This window comes from Macaca mulatta, chromosome X (assembly GCF_049350105.2).
Source record: "Macaca mulatta isolate MMU2019108-1 chromosome X, T2T-MMU8v2.0, whole genome shotgun sequence".
NCBI lineage: Eukaryota > Metazoa > Chordata > Mammalia > Primates > Cercopithecidae > Macaca > Macaca mulatta.
In genome coordinates, this window is record NC_133426.1 from 13,252,501 (window position 1) to 13,273,756 (window position 21,256).

Genomic DNA, 21,256 nt, shown 5'->3' on the forward strand with positions numbered 1-21,256 from the left:
AAGATGAAAGAATAAAGGAGTAATATAATCATAGGTAGATGTTTGTTACAATACATTGGGTCTCTTTCTGTGTATCTAGGGGTTACCTGTGCCTCCCTGTTTATAGGTCAAAGTGTCCAGATAGCCCTAGACTTCTCTCCTGGATGCTGATTGGATTCCACCTGACCCCTTGGGTCTCTTTTGTCCAGCTGGGTGATTGGCATGTTCTGGAGGGGAATGGAGGGAGGGAGTACATTCACCATGCCCCTCTGTTGTGGACATTGGGCTGAAACCATATGAGTTTCTTAGCACCCCTGCATTTCTAATCCACATATACTGGGCTGCTGCTATGGAAATGCATTTGTGTGAGATAAGTTATATTTAGCAACAAGTGACAAAAAAGCCAAGTAAATTGTCTCATTTACTTGAAAAGCTGAAGGAAAGCAGTTCCAGAGCAGTTCAAGAAGGAGTCAGTCTCTGTCATCCTCAGAGTATTGATTTTACTCTCATGCTTGTGGCCTCATAGTTACAATATGGCTGCCCTAGCTCTGGACATCACACACACATGGCAAGTAGACAAAACTAAGTGGGTACGGGTGATGCCAATGAACCAATGCCTCTTTTATGCCTGTCTCTTTTTATCATGCATAATGTCTTTTCCAGAAGCCTCACTTCCTCCAGTGGACTTATTTTTATATCTCTTTGACCACACTGCATCATATGGCCACTCCTTGCCGAAGGAAAGCTGGGAAAAGCCTCAGTGCTGGGAATGGCAAGAGAAAAGAGTCCAGAATGGTCTTCAGATAACTGATCAGTTATATCTGCCACACGTTTTAGTTCAGTCTTTTAGTTCACCTAAAAGACAAAGTCTTGTGACTTAAGTGACTCTCACTGAGGCTAGATATGTATGGAAAGATGTTGTGGGAAATCAGGGACCCCAAACAGAGGGACCAGCTGGAGCCATGGCAGAGGAACATGAATTGTGAAGATTTCATGGACATTTATCAGTTCCCAAAATTAATGCTTTTATAATTTCTTATACCTGTCTTTACTTTAATCTCTTAATCCCGTTATCTTCATAAGCTGAACATGTACATCACCTCAGGATCACTATTGTACAAATTGATTGTAAAACGTGTGTTTGAACAATATGAAATCAGTGCACCTTAAAAAAAGAACAGAATAACAACGATTTTCTGGGAACAAGGGAAGATAACCATAAGGTCTGACTGCCTGCAGGGATGGGCAGAATAGAGCCATATTTTTCCTCTTGCAGGGAGCCCATAAATGGACGTGTGAGTAGGAGAGACATTGCTGAATTCTTTTCCCAGCAAGGAATACCCTGGGGAAGGAATGCATTCCTAGGGGGAGGTCTATAAATGGCTACTCTGGGAGTATCTGTCTTATGCTGTTGAGATAAGGACTGAAATACGCCCTGGTCTCCTGCAGTACCCTCAGGCTTAGCAGGATTGAGAAATTCCAGCCTGGTAAATTTTGGTCAGACCAGTTCTCTGCTCTTGAACCCTGTTTCCTGTTAAGATGTTTATCAAGACAATATGTGCCCAGGGGACATAGACCCTCATCAGCACCGCAGGACATAGACCCTCATCAGTAATTCTAATTTTGCCTTTGCCTTGTGACCTTTATTGCCCTTTGAAGCATGTGATCTTTGTGACCTACTCCCTGTTCATACACCCCCTCCCCTTTTAAAATCTCTAATAAAAACTTGCTGGTTTTGCAGCTCAGGGAACATCACAGACCTACTGATATGTAATGTTACCCCCAGAGGCCCAGATGTAAAATTCCTCTCTTTGTACTCTTTCTCTTTATTTCTCAGACTGACCAACACTTAGGGAAAACAGAAAGAACCTATGTTAAAATATTGGGGGCTGGTTCCCCCAACAGAGAGATCTCCAGAGTAGATTCTTTTACCCTGATTACTCAGGTTGATAATCTCCATCAGCAGTTGCATTTCAACCTATTGAGGCCAGCCAGGTGACATAAAAGAGTAGCTAGAGCACACACAAGTGGAGAAAGTGATACAGTCTGAGGGGTGCATGCCTTGCCTAAAGACAGTCAAATTCAGTGAAGTGGCCAAGAAAGCAGACCATGAGTAGGATTCAGCCCCGGGGTCACCAAGATGCCACCCCTACTGATTCCTTTTGGCTCTCCATTTGGGACTCAGACAATGAAACTTGTCCTATAATGCCATGCAACATGTTCCACTCAATGGCCCAGAATGTGGTGATAGTTTCTTAGTAAGCTCTTTTTATCATCTCAAGAGAGAAAGGCTAATCCTTGTCTACTTTTTCAGACTCTAGGACATGTGCCATGACAAACTGTCAGTACGGCTGTGAAGACACAGAAGAAGGGCCACAGTGCCTGTGTCCATCCTCAGGACTCCTCCTGGCCCCAAATGGAAGAGTCTGTCTAGGTACAACAGCAGGAATCACCTCTACTCCTCCTTCTCCTCCCTTGACTGCCCCTTTACTGAATCTTTTTTAATTCATCACAATCAGCTTGTTGACTAGACATTGCAAACTTCTAAAAGTACAGACTTATATCCGTTTCTGAGATACTTTTAGCCACATATGCTCTAGACATACTTTGGGATGCTAAAAACCCATTTTTCTATTATTTTGTATTGCCTTAATGCCATAGTAGAAAAGGGATAAAGATAATTTTAGTATATTTACTATGTACATTTTATTTAAATTACCATCCAATATAAATTCTACTACTTATATATTGTCATTTAATGAGTAAGATCCTAAGGACCATTGAGCTTTATTCTGGGTTCTAGCTAATATTTTCTGGAAAAACTACATTTACTTATTTTTTAGGTACAACATTATTGAAAATAGTATATACCTTCTATATCATTTACATTAACATGTAATCAATTTCATGTTGTCTTTAAAACTTGCTCTGAGTTATATGAACTAAGTATAATTAATTTAACTGGAGAAAATGAGCAGATTAAGTCCATAATATTAATTAAGGGAACATAAAAATTATTTGTTTATAACTTTGAATTTAGTCAAATCCATTGGCTTAGAACTTTCCTCTCTTGCTCTCCTTTGTCCTATTTTGTGTCTTAGTTTTGGGTTCCACAGAAGCTGACCCTGAGCAACTAGTTGATCTGGGAGGTGATCCCAGGAAACACTGGTTGAGGAGTAGGGAAGTAACCCAGGGAAAGGAAAGTACCAATGCTGGGTGAATCTGATGAGCAGGTTAAATTAGCTGGGGGCACCTCTGGGAGGCAGAGGGAAGCTGCCCCTGAATTTTCCCTCTGGGGCAGGGGTGCTGGATATTCATCCACCAACTTCTGCCCTTCATTGATGGGAGGCTGCTCTGGGACATGACCCCCCAGCACTCCCAGCCTGGCCTGGGTTGGGAGCAAAGCACAATGTCGTAGGTGCAGCAAACAGCCTTTGGCAGGTATGGAAACTTGAATGCTGAGGAGCTGTGGATGGAGCACCCACAGGGCACCCTCAGTAACTGAAGCAACACTTTTTTCACTTTGTGCTTTGGTTCCTTTGTGGATTTGAATTATGTTCAACCATAAAATTGCCATCAAATTGTATATACTCATAATACTTAATTACATTGCACCTAATATACATAATATTTAGAGTAAGTGAGCACTTAGCATTAACGGGGGATATCAAACCAAATCAGAATGTTGAAAGAATTCTTAATCTTCTGTGATTTAAAGAAGCACATATCAGTATGATTTCATAATCTTCTTTACTGCAATAGAAATACTTTTCAGTCAAGGTGCTAGATGTTTATTTATCCTAACTATACATAATGTAAAAAAAATTGCATTTAGAAAGCTCAGCCAAATGGATCCTAAATTAGTTAAACGCTTTTTAAAAATATACATATAAATTAAAATTTTCTCTCTACTCTTTGAGAATAATCAAATATTTAATTAGGTTCACAGGATTTACTACTTTTTAGTATAATAAGATTTATATGACAAGGCTAATTCTTGACCAAACTGAATCCAAATTTCCACCCATCTCTTTGAGTTGTTGGGTGCCATTTTTATTGGAAGGGAAAGACGATGTGCATGAAAATGATCGCCAGAAATAATTTTGTTCAACCCAACACTTATTTAGTATTTGGAAAATGCAAGAGGCCAGCCTGGGCAATATAGCAAGACCCCATCTCTATTAAAAAAAAAATGTTTGTTAAAAATAGCTGAGCATGGTGATGTGCACTTGTAGTCCCAGCTATGCCAGAGGCTGAGGTGGGAGGATCGCTTGAACTCAGGAGTTTGAGACCAGCCTGAGCAACATAGGCAGATCCTGTTTCTACAAAAAATAAATAAAAAATAGCCAGGCATGGTGGCATATGCTTTGTAGTCCCAGCTACTCAGGAGGCTAAGGTAGGAGGATCACTTGAGCCTGGGGAGTTTGAAGCTGTAGTGAGCCATGATTGTTCCACTACACTCCAGCATGGGTGATAGACCAGGCCTTGTCTCAAAAAAAAAAAAAAAAAAAAAAAAAAAAAAGACTGCAAGGGAAATAGTAAGATAACACCAACTTGCCTGTTTAAGCCAGGTTCAGAAGAACAACCTAACATCTATTTGATTTGACATCTGAAAGTTAAACCAAGCCTGAGTCTTAGTGGATTGGTCAGCATAGCTGTCAGCCCTCTGTAATCTGACTCTCAATGGTAGAAAAGGAACAACACACCTATTGTTGGCTAAAATTACATCATTACATAATTACACCTGACCCACAATTTACGCATAAGTGCATGCCTTCACTGCCACATTTCTGTGAGTCAATATTGCAGGGGCCTTGGACAGTCTTACTCATGAAATAGTTATTTTGTAAAATGCAAATTATGAAAGTCTGTGTGTTTGGTTTACTGAAAGTGTAGCTATCTGACTCTAGTTTCAAAAATTGTATATGTTATACAATATACAATAATCACTCAGTTGGGGAAAATATTCACTCAGCACACATGTAATGTATAGGTACCAAGTGCCAGACACATGCTCCCTGCCTGAGAATAGTCAGGGCCTAACAGAAGATGTGAATGTAAGTAATGACATTATGGAAAGATAATGCCTCTTAAAGAGGTATAACGTAATATAAATACATAAAGTGAAGAGCTGTGTGTGTGCCTGGGGGATCTAGAACACTTGCCAGAGGATATGATGTTGGCACCAGTATACTATAATCAGTTTCCCAGGTAAAGAAACTGTGCATGTGCATGCATGGTACATGCTCTGTGTGTGTGTGTGTGTGTGTGTGTGTGTGTGTGTATGAGTGCATGCATGCATGCAGCTACTTTTCTTACTATCACTGACACCTTCTGGTTTTACACCCTAGATATTGATGAATGTGCCTCTGGTAAAGCCATCTGTCCCTACAATCGAAGATGTGTGAACACATTTGGAAGCTACTACTGCAAATGTCACACTGGTTTTGAACTGCAATATATCAGTGGCCGATATGACTGTATGGGTAAGATTCGATGGCACCTTTTCCTTTTTTTCCTGTCCCCACCCAACCTTTGAGCCTTCTCTGCAGATATTTTGATGTCAATTCAATCTATTAGTTGAACAATCTACAGTGCTGACCAGCTTAACAATAAGGAAAGGCTATTTTTTTAGGTGTCTGGCATTTAGGGAATTCCAATGACATCAATTATAAAGCTAGATCAATAAAGATTTAAAGTAAGGAATACAGCTCTCTTGTGGAAATGATTATCTTGAGATGATTCTGGTGGGACTCTTTTTAATTTGGCTTTTTGTTTTGTTTATATTTTTTGTTCTATCTCCAGTTACACATCTAAAAATGGGAACAATAAAGCAGTATTTATATTTGGTAAAAGGAAGAATAACAAGGTCTATCTAATCTTGATCTCAGTGATCTGTTTATAACAGTCTCCATCAGGGGTGGCTTTAGAGAAGTGTATGAGAGACATGAAGGCCTATGCTTTTTCCTTTCCCCTCTTTCAGCGCTTTCATAGTTCAAGCTCCAAATATAATGTTCCTTTACCACAGTTACCAAAATCACTCTCTGATAAGATTCTGGTACCAGTTAGCTATTGCCCTAATCTATGTGAAATATTTTATTCCTTAGTGAATGGATTTCAAGCCTCCATGAACAAGTGAGGTGGGGTATTTGGGGAGTCCTTAGATGCATTCCCATTGCCCTTTATATAATGTAGGATGGGGCCTGCCCTATAGTGAAGGCAAATTCAGGCTCCCTGTGGATTTCTCTACCCATAACACGTGTAACAAAGGTATATGCATGATATGGAAGGCTAATAGTTGAGAAAAAATAGTATTTCTTTCAACCCTATACACAGGGCTTCCCAGGACACATATTGTGTAATCATATTGGGGCAACACTCAATTGCTGGGTTTCTTCGAACCATCTTGTGAAGCCTCCACAGCTCTTCCCTCAAATTTCAAACACAAAGTCCATCCTAGAGAGGATCATAAAATCCATATTTCTCATGGACTTGGACCCCATGCCCTCCTGTAGACCAAACCAGCCCTGTAATCCTATGATGCTGTGTTACAGAGTTTAATCCTGTTTCCTGATACCTAAGGGGAGGTTCCACAGAACAGGGTGGAATTCACATGGAAAGCTTCAAAAGGAAACAAATCTTTGAGACTTTAAAGGTGATTAAGATTAGCGTCTGAGCTTAGCTTTGTGGCTAAATTAAAACCATCAGGTTATTTTGTACACATATGTCTACAAATACATAGATAGAAAATGGGGTGGAGAACACGGCAAATGAACCTCTCACTTGGGTGGAATTTGGCAAATTTTCCTCCTCTAAACCCAGCAGACAAGCTCAGACCAGCCTGACCCTTTTTCCTGGCAGTCTTAGAACAAAATGCCTGTGCCTATAAGTTAGATGATGTCAGTGGTTCCTAGTTGATCTTGCCTTTGTTTGTTAGGAGTTTCAAGACCTTCTGAATATAGAATTGATTTTCTGATATTGTTATTTAGTTCTAAGTTAGATGAAAAAGTTAAGAGAAAAACCTAAACATCTTACACATTTCAATAGCATTGATAAGCAGGAGATGAAATTGCTGTGGGGGAGGGAAGCAGCAAACACTCCCTACATACCAGGCAGCAAACAAAGCCAGGGCTGCTGGCCAATGAGCCTGCAGTTCTGAACACCTCTCAGTTCTCAGGCAACGCTTGGTTTGTCAGGGGCATTTAGTGCTTGACCCTACAGTTGTTCAAGTGTAAGGGAGAGTCTTTTCAGCAAGCCCTGTACCACAGAGTTGTTCACTGGAATGTTCTTTTTTAGATATAAACGAATGTACAATGGATAGCCATACGTGCAGCCACCATGCCAATTGCTTCAATACCCAAGGGTCCTTCAAGTGTAAATGCAAGCAGGGATATAAAGGCAATGGACTTCGGTGTTCTGGTAAGTAGCATTTGGTCATGGTGTCTTAGCTATTCCCAATGAAGCGTTCTCCCCATATCTCCTTCCTCCCTCTATTTCTCTCCTTTCTTTGTCTTTCCCTCTCCCTCTCCCTCTCCCTTATCCTCACTCTGTGTATGTATGCAGTGTTTAACTCTCTGCCTCAGCCTTTTCTTCTTTGCTAATTGGACCACATCTCCAATACTCACTGAAGTTGTAGGCACTAAACTCAAAGAACAGCAAGGGTACTGAATATCTTTCTGGCCATGACATACTTCAAATACTGAACAAAAGATTTAAAGACAAAAGACACTGAGCAAATGTATCTATCAGGATAGACTGAGTTATGGTGCAGTAGCAAGCAAACCTAAACTAACAGTGGCTTAAAACCACAAAGGTTTTTTAACCAAGTGAATCTGGACATTTTCCAGAATGCAGAGCCAAAACAAAGTATGATGAAGCTGATCTTCATTAAAGTATGATCATTTTATCTGTCATCCTCAAGGCTGGATCCACTTGTTTTAATGTATATAGCAGAGAGTTCCATTGTTCTTGCTGATGAATTATTTAATACTTTTCGTTAAAACTTTAAATTTATAAACCAGACATCTAACAATAAAATGTCACTGCTATTAATAACTACAACAACAATAAAGGTTTATTTCTCACTCAAGTAATACGTCCAAAGAGAATTTTTCGGGGGTTTCTTCTCAATACAGTCACTTAAGGACACAGACTGATAGAGGCCCCATCATTTTATGGTACCATGGTCTCAATTCAAGGCCTTAGGGTTTGTCACAGCAGAGAAAGAAGCATGGGCAATCATGCACCAGCTGTTAGTTTATTCAACTTGGAAGTATCTAACGTCAAGGGACAAAAATAATAATAAACTTGCTGTGTGCCCAAAAGAGAAGAAAACTAGAAATCTTGGTGAATACCAGGAATGTCTTCCAAGGCAAGGCAGCTATGATTACAGCACAGTCACTTCCTTAGTAAACAATCATCCAGGTTCGGCTGGGTGTGGTGGCTCACACTTGTAATCCTAGCACTTTGGGAGGCCCAGGGGGGCAGATCACCTAAGGTCAGGAGTTCAAGACCAGCCTGGCCAACATCGTGAAACCCTGTCCCTACTAAAAATACAAAAAAATTAGCCAGGCATGGTGGTGCACATCTTTAATCTCAACTACTCGGGAGGCTGAGGCACAAGAATTGCTTGAACTTGGGAGGCAGAGTTTGCAGTGAGCCGAGATCGCACCACTGCACTCCAGCCTGGGCAACAGAGTAAGACTGTGTCTCAAAAAATTAAAATAAATAAATAAATAAATAAAGTCATCCAGGTTTATCCCTCTGGTCATGACCCTTTTAGCACTGGCTTATAGTGTGACTAGACTTGTTGACTGTCCTGATTCAACTCTGTTATATACCCCTTAGCAGAGTTCCTGCATGTTCAATAAATATTGACTTACGTCACATTCCATACCCCCATCTGACCAATGCTCCAAATGACTGTAACAGTGTCCACTCAGTCATACAAAAATAAACTGTATGTACCATGCTAGACATTTAGCGCCACACCCATAAAAGGTTCACAGTACCCCAGTGGGCTAGTGTTGAGCACCACTGGACAAGAGTATGTATAAAAGAATATAACCAAAGAAAATGAGTCTGGAAATCAAATTCTGTGAAGGACTGCCAAAAGAACAGGGCAGCATTTAGTCTGGGAAATATAGTATGGAAAAGAATAAATTGTGCCTGTAAATATTTTAAGAAATATGAAATAAAAGTGGCTTTCCCAAGCAAACTAAGTCCAGTGGGTGGAGGTTACATTCTCTCTTAAAAATGGCTGCTAGGTATTTAAGAGTGGAGCAGGGAACCCCACGGAGTAGGGACATTCCACTGCTCCTGGCTTGCAGTCTGGGGGCTCTGAGACGGATTCCTGCATTGGGCTGGAGATGGTAATAAATGACCACTTAGTGTCCAGCAACTGGTTGACATGGCTTCTATCCCTCTAGATGGAAGTATCCAATGATGTCCTTCTGAAACTTGATTCAGAGAGAGAGAAATTGGCTGCCCAGGCAGGGCTGTGCATAGGTAGGTTGGGGGGAAGGACACCATAACCTTGGGAGGCCCCCAGAGAGGAGACTGAATAAATCAGTTTTCCATATTGGATGAGTGCCCAAGGGACCTGTGCTCAAAGCTCCTTTATGCCACCAAATTTGAACATGTGCATTCCAGGTTGGGAAGGCCTGAATTTAAATCTTAGCTCTGCCCCATGCTGGCTGTGACCTTTAGCAAATTTCTTAACCTCTCTAAGCTCAGTTTCCTCCTATTCAAAATGGGGTTTATGGTAGTACTGTGGTGAGTTCTTGTAATGGGCTAGTCCACAGTCCCTTGGAGCTCCCTAATCCTAGTGAGGCAGGGTAGACAGTTGCATGTATATCTCTAGCAGTGCTCTCTCTCTGACAGGAGTCTCTGGATAAATACTCCAGCTTCCACTTCACGGGGTGCAGCAGTTCTGAGGTGTGTTCTACATTGGCTGCCAGATGTCCCCAGCAGGACTGAGCCCCACTTACCCACAGCGATTACCTGTCCATCTAAGCACCATCTTTTGGCTTTTCTCTCTTCCTGTCTCACTGTCTCCTCTCCCCAGTTTCTGCCTCCTGGAATCACCTTCCAGATAAGTCATCTGCACCCAAATCCTTGTCTCAGGCTCTGCTTGGAGGAACCCACACTAACACAAATATGTCTCGCAGAGGTTCATTGTGAGGTTTAAATGAGGTGATATAGAGAGAGTTTAGTTTAGCAGGACCACATAGTAGATGCTCATTAAAGTTAGCTGTGATTGTGATTGTTATTGTTATTAGTATCATTTCAATCAGCTGTTTGTTAAGGGCCACCCACTCTGAAATTTCACAAAGTCAAATGTGAAAATGCTGTGCATACAAAAAAAGATACCTCAGGAAAGCATCTGTTTCAGTAAGTGGGCAACTCACCCCCACATACCCACTCTCCTACCCCTAGGTGTAAAAATCGAAGGCCCAGGGTAAACCTGGAGCCATCTTTCTTCCTCGTCATTTGATCCCCTTGAAACTGCAATGTATTATTAATGTTAAAATGAAGGCAACATCTTTAAGCATGCAATTAGGTAGTTGTTTGCAGCCTGTGTTTTCTATATTGTAACTCAGTGCTTTGAAATTGTAAGTCCCACATCAACACAAACATTTCTTGTGTCAAGAAAATGTCTGTTTTTCTTGGACCATCCAAATTTATTTTGGGGTAAAAAATTGTCTTTATTCTTTGAAACCTCAAATTTATCACACTGTTCTATTCAATATCTGAAAATTATGCATTTTGTTGTCCATTCTGCAGCTAAATTATTTCTTTAGTCTTTCACTGGAATGTTTATTTAAAGGAGAAAACTATCTTTGAGTCATTCACCATATTGTCCAACCCTTTTCATTTTGCTTTAATTCTCCATGAAATAAACAGCCATGCTACTATTGAAAATTCATCTTAACAAGGTCTTAACACTCATTGCTTAAAGAAAGATGCCCCAAAATCCACTCTTATGTACATATAAGAGTCATAAAAACAAAAATGAGAAAATTACATCTAGTTAGCGTTCAGCATTATAAAACATTATAAAATGTTATATTACAAAATACATTTGTATGCACATAAATTGCTGTTATATAATATAGGGCATAGGCCGGGCACTATGACTCATGCCTGTAGTCCTAGCACTTTGGGAGGCTGAGGCAGGTGGATTGCCTGAGCTCAGGTGTTCGAGACCAGCCTGGGCGACATGGTAAAACCCCGTCTCTACTAAAATACAAAAAATTAGCCAGGCATGGTGGTGTGCGCCTGTAGTCCCAGCTACTCGAGAGGTTGAGGTAGGAGAATTGCTTGAAGCCAGGAAGCAGAGATGGCAGTAAGCTGAGATTGCACCACTGCACTCCAGCCTGGGCAACAGAGCAAGACTCCATCTCCATAAATATATATATATATGTGTGTGTATATATATATATGGCATTGTGTGTATATATATATGGCATTGATGTAGCAACTTTTATTAAGTTCATTGTTTTGAAAAGTTCAGACTGTACATTGCAATATGGAAAAAGAGTTAAATTATCCTAACCCCCTCTCTATACCTAAAGGAAGAAGCACCCTAAATGTAGATGTATATATGTTCCACTGTTCTAATATAAGTATTAATAATATACTGCCAGATAATTTGGTCTTGATTTGACAGCAGCTACACCTCATTCTAAGAAAATCAAAACCCAGATGATACCCAATTTGGGGAGTAACAGTCAACTTAGGAAAGGAAACTGCCATTGGCTTACCAGGGGCACAGCTTCTGGAATCATATTACCTTAGCTTGATTCCTGACTCGCTAGCCTACTACCTGTGGACCAAGAACAAATTATTTAATCTTTCAGTGCCTCAGTTTCCACACCTGTAAAATATGGATGATAGTATCTAGCCCTTAATATTGTTTTGATGATTAAATTTATTCATACAGAATAAGTAAACATCCATCTAAAGAGCTCAGCACCAGTCCAGAATATATGAAATGCTCAATAAGCATGTGCTAGGAGTAGGAGTAATAGTGACAAAGCCCTCCTTACCAAAATTCAACAATCATTTCTATTGAAAAGCAGCTTCTTTAGTCACTAAAAATATGCTTATGGCTTAATTCAGTTTGTATAGTGTGTAGTCAAGAATATGGGCTTTGGTACAAGCAGGCCATCCGCATTTTTTTTCTTCAATTGTAAACATTAGAAATTTGGATATATGGCCTGGGAATTTTTCTAACTCTGGAAAAGATTTTAAACATTCGGGTGATGAATGCTAAAAATAGCACACATGTTGAGTGTGTGCCAAGCACTAATCTTAGTAATCGATGTGTGTTCACCCATTTAAGCCTCCCAAAAAAACCTATTCTTATCCCAATTTTATAAATGGAGAGACTGAGGCAAAGAGAAGTTAATTATTCACTTGAGGACATATGGCTAGAAGATGTGGGAGCTAGGAGTCAAACTTAGGAAACTGGGCTTCAGGATTATCTGCTTAAACACAGGACAGGTGTGTTCATGACCAATTGGTTGATCCTCTGTGATGGAGAACTCACAGAGTTTGTCCTCCCCAGCAAACTCTCTTGGCTCATCTTTTGTTCCATCCTAGCCCCTTCCTGTTTCCTGGGTCCCATGCTGGAATACATTTCTCATCCGTGATTAAGCTTCTTCTTCCAGGACTGTGTCCAAAGCTCAGATTAGTAGAACTTTTCTCCTCCCAGATGACAGATCATCTAATGAACTAAGCACAGTTGAATGAATGTCAAAGTCATATTCCTCCTGGGTAAGATATTCTCACCTAAGAGTGATCTTCTATAAAGTTTTATTCCAAAGACATGAAATTAAAATTAGGGTTTTCAGGTTGGTAGAAGTGTTTGACAACATGGGTGTTGGGAGACATCTCAAATCCCTCCCAAGAGAAATTGTCAACTTTACAAAAAACTGGCCTGTGAACCTGAAGACTTTGAAATTCCTAAGTTTTATATCTGAGTTGCCCAAATGTGCACCAAAGACACTCCTACTGCAACTCCCTCTTTTTTTTTTTTTTTTTTTTTTTTTGATATGGAGTCTCACTCTGTTGCCCAGGCTGGAGAGTAGTAGTGTGATCTCGGCTCACTGCAACCTCTGCCTCCTGAGATCAAGCAATTCTCTTGCCTCAGCCTCCTGAGTAGCTGGGATTACAGGCACCTGCCACCACTCCTAGCTAATTTTTGTATTTTTGGTAGAGACTGTGTTTCACTGTGTATGTTGGCCAGGCTGGTCTCAAACTCCTGACCTCAAGTGATCTGCCTGCCTTGGCTTCCCAAAGTGCTGGGATTACAGGCATGAGCCACCATGCCTGGCCCCTCCCACATTTTTATATTCTCAAAAAGATGAGGCAATAATCACTAAATCTTTAAGAGAAAACCATCATAATGTCAAATTTGAAACAGTGATACCTAGATAAATCCAAATCTACTTATGCATATGCATATCATTAAAGTGCATTTTTATCCTTGCCCAGCTTTCTCTTTACATAATAAGAGAATGAAATTGTCAACACTATCAAGATTATGATGTTTTAGTTGTTGTTTCTTTTCAATAGGAACATTTGAAACTTCAAAGCAGAAACTGAAAGCAGATGTTTAGGTTTGCCTGGTGTGAGTTGAAACCCTTTCCTCGTTATTTATTAAAGGTCTTTAGTTTCATGTTACTGATTGCAAAAAGGAAATTTGCAGGGAATAGGGGTTTCCTGTTAATTTTTCTTGCCGGGTACTGGGGAAAGATGCAGTCAACCATGGACAGAATTACAGTGGGGCCTCCAGAGGAAGGTCTATATATGATCACACATTACAGTCATAACTTAACATGCAACTTCTGGCAAAGTAGCTGAAACAAGCTATCTGAAGGTCAGGAAAATGAGTAATGATGCATTACTTGTATTAGCACATGTTGGTTTTGTACCTATAGTCAGGCTGTCACAATGAGAAATAACTAGAATATTTCATTGAAAAGAAAAATCTTGCTCTTTTGATTCCAAAGTAAAAGCAATGTATTAATTAAGAGCATACATATTTTCAAAGCACTTTTCCCCTTTTGGTTACCCCAAATATTGTGGACTTCTCCTTGTTTATTTTTCTACTACTTTGACATAGATTGAATCAGCCAAATGATGAAGAAGGAACAAAGCAGGAGAAGAAGTTAAAACATTGTCAAGAAAAATATTCTAATAAAATCCCACTCCAATTTTTTATAGTACTCTTTTTAGGCATCAAAATTAATGTCTACCCCATCATTTCATTTCTCTCTAAACTATATCCAAATAATAGAATTAAGTGAATTGATTGAGGTGTTATTAGACCCTTTCTTGCTTAGTCTTAGACTAGTACATGCCTAGATATTTTATAGTGAGACAATATATTTGATTTTAAATATCAGTGTTTTTAATTTTTAAAAAATTAATTACTTCTTTACATCAGTTGGATATTCTGAATTATCATGAGTATATCCCTGAAAAGGAAACATATATCTTTGAATTATAGATCTCAAGGAATTTGAAACATTCCTAGAGAAAAGTAACCTTAATCTTCAAGCAGGAATAAATCTATCATAGAAATAGGAATGGAAAAAGAGTCATTCATGGCCAGGCGCAGTGGCTCACCCTGCAATCCCAACACTTTGGGAGGCCGAGGCGGGTGGATCACCTGAGGTCAGGGGTTCAAGACCAGCCTGGCCAACATGGCGAAATCCCGTCTCTACTGAAAATACAAAAATTACCTGGGTGTGGTGGCATGCACCTGTAATCCCAGCTACTCAGGAGGCTGTGGCAGGATAATCGCTTGAACCCAGGAGGGGGAGACTGCAGTGAGCCAAGATCGTGCCACTGCACTCCAGCCTGGGCAACAAGAGTGAAGCTCTGTCTCAAAAAAAAAAAAAAGAAAAAGAAAAGAAAAAGAAAAAAAAGAAAGGAAAGAAAAAAAGTCATTCATATGCTCTACTCCCAAATCTTAGCTCTGTCCCTAGCATGATGAGTGACTTTGGGCAAGTCACATAACACCCAGTTGCCTCATCAACAAGACAAGAGTCCTGGACTAAATGAATTTTTTGTACCTCTTGAGTTCTTTGACACCAACGTTTTTCTTCCAAGGGTCATTAGTCCACTAAGGGATAAGAAGAATTTATCTACAGGTACATTTTTAAAGTAATTTACTTTTGCGGTGAGAAATAGAAAATGAATGAAAAATAGTAAGTATAGAAGCCTCTCTGAAATATTTAATAAATAAAATCATTTAGCTTTAGATAATGGTTGACTGAGGTGAAAAAAATTCAAAGGTAGAAAGAAAATTGGGTATGTGTATTTTGCACCATAAGTTACCATTTTTGTAGGTCACAAATGGTCCATTATTAGCAATTTATATGGTTCAACCTAATGCTGTAGCTGTAATTTTTGAACATCAAATTTGGACAAATCTATAGGGCTATCAGGACAATACCGGTTTTGAAGAATACCACAATGAAAGCAGAAATATTAGACGACCCTGGCAAATCCATGTCTTTGGGATCTGTAGCCCAACTGGGTAGTAGTAGGTGTTTCACTAAAGTGGTCTCTGAAGCAAAACAAAAGCAACAAAAGGTAATTAAGATAACTACCATAACACTGGAACTGCTTAAAACAGATACAAATATAGTTATTCCTAATTTATCAAATGGTAGAGCCTCATGTGGTTTCATTCTGGAAGCATTCACTTACTACACTTCAGCACTTTTTAAATGCTCCATTTTTGTGAGTAATTTAATTATCTGCCAATTTGGAATATCTTGCCTCTTATTTGTTTTAGCTATCCCTCAAAATTCTGTGAAGGAAGTCCTCAGAGCACCTGGTACCATCAAAGACAGAATCAAGAAGTTGCTTGCTCACAAAAACAGCATGAAAAAGAAGGTAAAAATTAAAAATGTTACCCCAGAACCCACCAGTACTCCTACACCTAAGGTGAACTTGCAACCCTTCAACTATGAAGACAGTGTTTCCAGAGGTGGAAACTCTCATGGAGATAAAAAAGGGAATGAAGAGAAAATGAAAGAGGGGCTTGAGGAGGAGAAAAGAGAAGAGAAAGCCCTGAAGAATGACATAGAGGAGCGAAGCCTGCGAGGAGATGTGTTTTGTGAGTGTTATTTTTATTTTATATGTTTTATGAACAATGAATTGCAATTTATCCTGGCAAATGAAAGAAGACAAAAAGCCGGTTTCACAGCTTAAGTAAAATGGGTTGGGTCCTGAGAAGCAACATTCTCTGTAAAGTCTAGAAACGAACACCTTCTGCAGATACCCAATCAAACCTGCTGCTCTAGGAACCAAAGAGGGGAGGTCCTGTTCCCCTACCTGGGGGGTTTCCTATTTGACACAGACCTCCTCTTCTAGCTTCCAGCCAAGGAAGCCTGCTTGTCCTGCAAGGGCAGTGGTTTGGCTGCCCAGCTCTCCATGAGGCATGCCCCCAAATCAAAGAGAGGTTCACCACATGGATCAGCTAAGCTCTACCTTTTTACTTCTCGAAGGCACTTTTACAGGCCTAGTCTAAGAAAATGGAACCTCACAGTTGTGTGGTTATGATTTTAAAAGCCAAAATCGACAAATGTAGGAGGACAAATTTTATGGAGCTTCAGTTTTCTACGTGAACTAGAGAACTGCCATAACTCCCTTTTCACTGGTTGCTGTGCAGAACCCACTATAAGGCTCAGTCTCCCCAGGAGGGTTTCCATATTAACCCACCCTGCATCTCCACACTGAGACTTTCCCATTCATTCTGGCTGGGCATTTGTTGCTTCCTCTGTATTTTGCCTTGTCTAGTCTTGGCTCTGTGACTGGTGGTCATATATACAGATGCCAGATGGATTTAACCAAAGGAAAAGTAGACACAGGCCCACCCATCCAAGAATCTCTATTAATGACATTCTCTGTCTTAATAGAGAGTGAAAAATCTTGAAAAAAGAAAAAAAGAAACATATTTCCAAAACCTAGTAAGAAGGGATGTATCAAGAGTGTAGATGCCTACTTCATCCAAGGAAATATCTGGAAAAGATGTTCTAGATGAGGAAACTGGATCCAATGTGAATTATCTGGAAATGTTAGGGAAACACTGCTCTAATATATTCTGTAATTAGAATACATGATCTAACCTTCTTTGTTTGGTCATTTGATTCATACCTTCTGAGCATGTGGGCTTTAAGGTTTTTTTCTTAACTGACCAAGTGTTCTTTATTAGTCCCTAAGGTGAATGAAGCAGGTGAATTTGGTCTGGTTCTGGTCCAAAGGAAAGCACTAACTTCCAAACTGGAATATAAAGGTAAATAATTCTTTCTCCCAAGTGTATGCTCTTTCACGTTATCCATGTCGTTTTCATTTCTTCATACAGTGAAATGATTGTTTATGAATCCCTGCTTCATTCATAAACCCCCAAGGGAAAAATCATTACATCACACACACAGTGCCAGTATTAAAACAGTAGGTCCTTGTGTGATTGGTACTAATGATTGAAATATAGTAAGGCTATTCTCTTCTCCCCACCACTCCCACCTGATGCTGAGAGTGAATGGTTGAAGCCAGACTGTATATATGGAGATGGGAGAAACTTACATATTTTCTTCAATTCGGCTGCCTGAGGACCCACAACCTGAAAGTCCTCATGTACTAAATTTGGCCCAAAGTGCCTATATCAGTTACGTATTGCCATAATAATGCTGTGTAACAAACAACCACAAGCCCTCAGTGGCCCACAACAATAAATATTTGTTTTTGCATATGAGTCTATGGGTTGGCTGGACGGTTCTGCTGCTCTGAGCTAGGCTGCGTGGGTTCACCCATGTGTCCACATACAGTCAGTTGTGGGCCCGCTTCGTGATTTTGCTGATCTTGGCCATGCTTTCTCACATGCCCGAGGCCTCAGTTGGGAGGATTGGACTCACTCAGCTCTGCTCCATGTGGTCTCTCATCCTCCAGCAGGCTAGTCCAAGCTTTTTCTCATGAGGCAACAGCAGGGTTTCAAGAAAGAGAGCAACAGCACACAAGATATTTTTAGGTCTAGGCCCAGAAATGGTACAACATCACTTCCGCCATATTCTATTGGCCAAGCCAAGTCACAAGGCCAATGTAGACTTCAAGGTTGTGGAAGGAGCTGTGAAGTCATACAAAGAGAGTGGATACAGAGAGGGATAAAAATCAGGACCATTTTTGCGATCATTCTACCAAAGCCTCATAATCTGGAGTTTCTTGGGCATGATCCCTAATTCCTCTTGGTTTATTTAGAACATTCACCACTCATGACAAGTTACACATACGTCAGGGAAAAGCCCGTTTATATATTTATACCTTTCACTTGGTATAAGTATGAATGCCTTGATCATCTCTTTCATTTTCTAATTTTCTTTCACTTACCACTATACATGTGGTAAGTAAAACATTAGCATAACCTTTTCCTTTTCAAACTTCCTTTTACTTACCACTATACATGTGGTAAGTAAAAGATTAGCATAACCTTGTGCTAATTGATTCCCTTTTGTGTTTACCCTGTGAGTACATTGCCCCGTCCTATCCCTTTCATTTACAGGACCATCTCCACTGCAAAAAAAGTACCTCTCTAATGCAGTCCTCTGAATTGTATCTGAGAAGCTTCTACTAACACTCTTCAAAGCCTAGTAACCCATGACCCAGCTCCTACAGGCATTTTGTTTTCTTCCATATTTCTCTTAAGTATTCTGTTTTTATTTCTCTGCAGTAGACAACTTATTGCCTATTTTCCTGGTTAGAAAGGAAATATTTCATTGTACAGGGGGTAAGCTGCATTCTCCAGGTGCTCACAAGTTCTGCCCAAACTCTGCCTACCCTTGTTAAGTGACATGAAGGAATCCATTGACTCCTCTTTGGATCCCAACCACCAGATTTCTTAGTTTATTTTCTATTCCATGATTCCTAATGAAACACAGAAAGGTTAAAATTTTGCACATGACCATATGACCCTGTAATTTCAACAGTCCTTGAGTAAGTTGTCCTAGAAAGCTCAGTCCCAACCGGAAGATTCAGATGTGTACTGCAACTCTTCCACTGGTTGTTTGCCTTGGACAGGTCACTTGGATTTGCAGTGCCTCCTTGCTTTCATATGTAAAATTGGAATAAGAGCAATATTCATCTCTTAGATGCTGTCTTAGGCTGGGTTCCCCAGAAATAGACCCCAAGATAAGAATTTGTGTGCAAGCGGTTTATGTGGAAGATGATCCCAGGAAATGGTGGCTGGGGGTGTGCAGAAGTGAGGTGGGGAGAGGAGGAGGCAATAAAGGGTACGTTATCAGGCAAGTTTCCACTGTGGGCAACTGGAGCTCAATCCCACTGGGAAACTCCAGAAGCCCGTGTAGAACACATGGCTCAGAATTATCCTACTGAAGGAATAAGGAGGCTGGGTCATATATATACCAACTCCCATCTGGCATTGATTGAAGACTGCTCCCAGGAGGGTGCTGATTCCTTGGTGCTCCTGGCCTGGCATGAAAGCAAGGAAGGGCACCACTGGGGAAACTTGATCTCACTTGGACCCTCGACAAGACAGGGAAAGCCTGAATTCCAATGCGACTTTAGCCCACATTCAATTCCAGCACTTAGTGGTCCTTTCCAAAGGCAAGGAAATGGAGATATCTATCCAACAACTCCTGTCCATTACTGGTTTACGGCTATCCCTGGGAAAATGACTCCCCAGCATTCTAGCCCACCTGGTGGGCCAAGAATGCTCCAAGCAGAGAGCACCCTCACACAGAGAGTTGTGAGTGTTTCCAGTAGAAAGCCACATGCCTGCAAGAGAATATAAGTACTGACAGATATTGGTGTGGCACCAACAGCATCTGCTTCAAGGCAAGTGTAGATTAAACCAGAGAATATATTTGAAAGCACTTTCCAAACCATGAAGTGCTATACAAATGAAAGAATGTGCCTGTGAGACCAAAGCCTTGAGTTTTATCTCTTTATGGAATAGTTTGCTATATACTGTTCCATCATCTCAATTTACATACCCGCTTGCCCCATGTGGAGGAAGGGGAAGAGTTTGGGAGAAACATACCACCACAATTATAAACCAACTGAAAAACTGATATTCCACTATTTGTGGGATAATAACATCAACTATCTAACTAACTAGTATTAGCACTCATTAAAGAATACTGAAGACTGGAAGCAAGGCATCTTTTACTTTTAAAACTGGGACTAGAAAGAAAATATATTTGCCGCACAGAGAAAAAATAGGGAGTTAAGAAGAAAGGAAAGTGAGGAAAGGGACCATGTGTGCTCACTTAGGATATGTGCAAGATGGAAGGTCCTGGATTGCATTCTGATTTGGGATTCAGGTCCAACTCCAGCATTCAGTGTCTGCAGAACTTGAGCCTCAGTTTTAGTTTCCTGAAAATGAGTCTGATGCTAGACGTTTTTTAAAACAACCTAATCAAATGATATAAAATATTTGGCAAATCAAAACGAATCAAGAATCAGCTGCTGTTGTGTTCCTTTTTACCCTATTCTCTTTTCTTACCATTCCTTTCTTCCCCAGCATTAACATATAAAGCCCCAAAATCAGAGCCAGAGGCTAGCCTTAGTTATAAATCAAAACTATCTCATTCTTCACCCCCCCTTTCCCAGTGGTATTTATCTACATCAGAGGTCAGCCAACTTTTTTCTATAAAGGGCTACATAGTACATATTTTAAGCTTTCTGGGCCATAAACTACTTTCACAACTATTCAACTCCATCATTGTAGCTCAAATGCAGTCATTGATGTTATGCAAATGAATGGGCATAGTGTGTTTCAATAAAACTTTATAAAAATAGACAGTGGGCCAGGATCTACATAAAAGTAACCACAGGCACTGGTTCAAAACTTAAAACTAGCTGAATGAACTGTTATACTTCTCTGACACATCTAAACAAGGCAGTCATTAACAGTTTAGAGGCCAGGCACGGTGGCTCACACCTGTAATGCCAGCACTCTGGGAGGCCAAGGCAGGTGGATCGTTTGAGCCCAGGAGTTCAAGACCAGCCTGGGCAACACAATGAGACCCCAGCTGTACAAAAAAAATTTTTTAATTAGCTGGTGTGGTAGCATGTGTCCATAGTCCCAGCTACTCAGGAGGCTGAAGTGGGAGGATCACTTGAGCCCAGGAGGTAGAGGCTGTAGTGAACTGTGTTCATGCTACTACACTCCAGCCTGGATGACACAGCAAGACCCCGTCTCAAAAAAAAAAAAAAAAAAAAAAGAAAGAAAAGAAAAGAA

General features: G+C 40.3%; 1 protein-coding gene across 3 annotated transcripts in view; it reads left to right on the forward strand.

The window, feature by feature from the left end:
• The window catches only part of EGFL6 (EGF like domain multiple 6), a 64,828-nt gene that overhangs the window by 33,060 nt on the left and 10,512 nt on the right, over positions 1 to 21,256 (forward strand). For all 3 annotated transcript variants that reach the window (XM_015126983.3, XM_015126984.3, XM_028841961.2), the window contains 5 exons: positions 2,294 to 2,413; positions 5,331 to 5,465; positions 7,276 to 7,398; positions 15,794 to 16,117; positions 17,216 to 17,296. In XM_015126983.3, the coding sequence (XP_014982469.2) occupies positions 2,294 to 2,413; positions 5,331 to 5,465; positions 7,276 to 7,398; positions 15,794 to 16,117; positions 17,216 to 17,296 (783 nt within the window). The remainder of the gene's footprint in view (positions 1 to 2,293; positions 2,414 to 5,330; positions 5,466 to 7,275; positions 7,399 to 15,793; positions 16,118 to 17,215; positions 17,297 to 21,256) is intronic.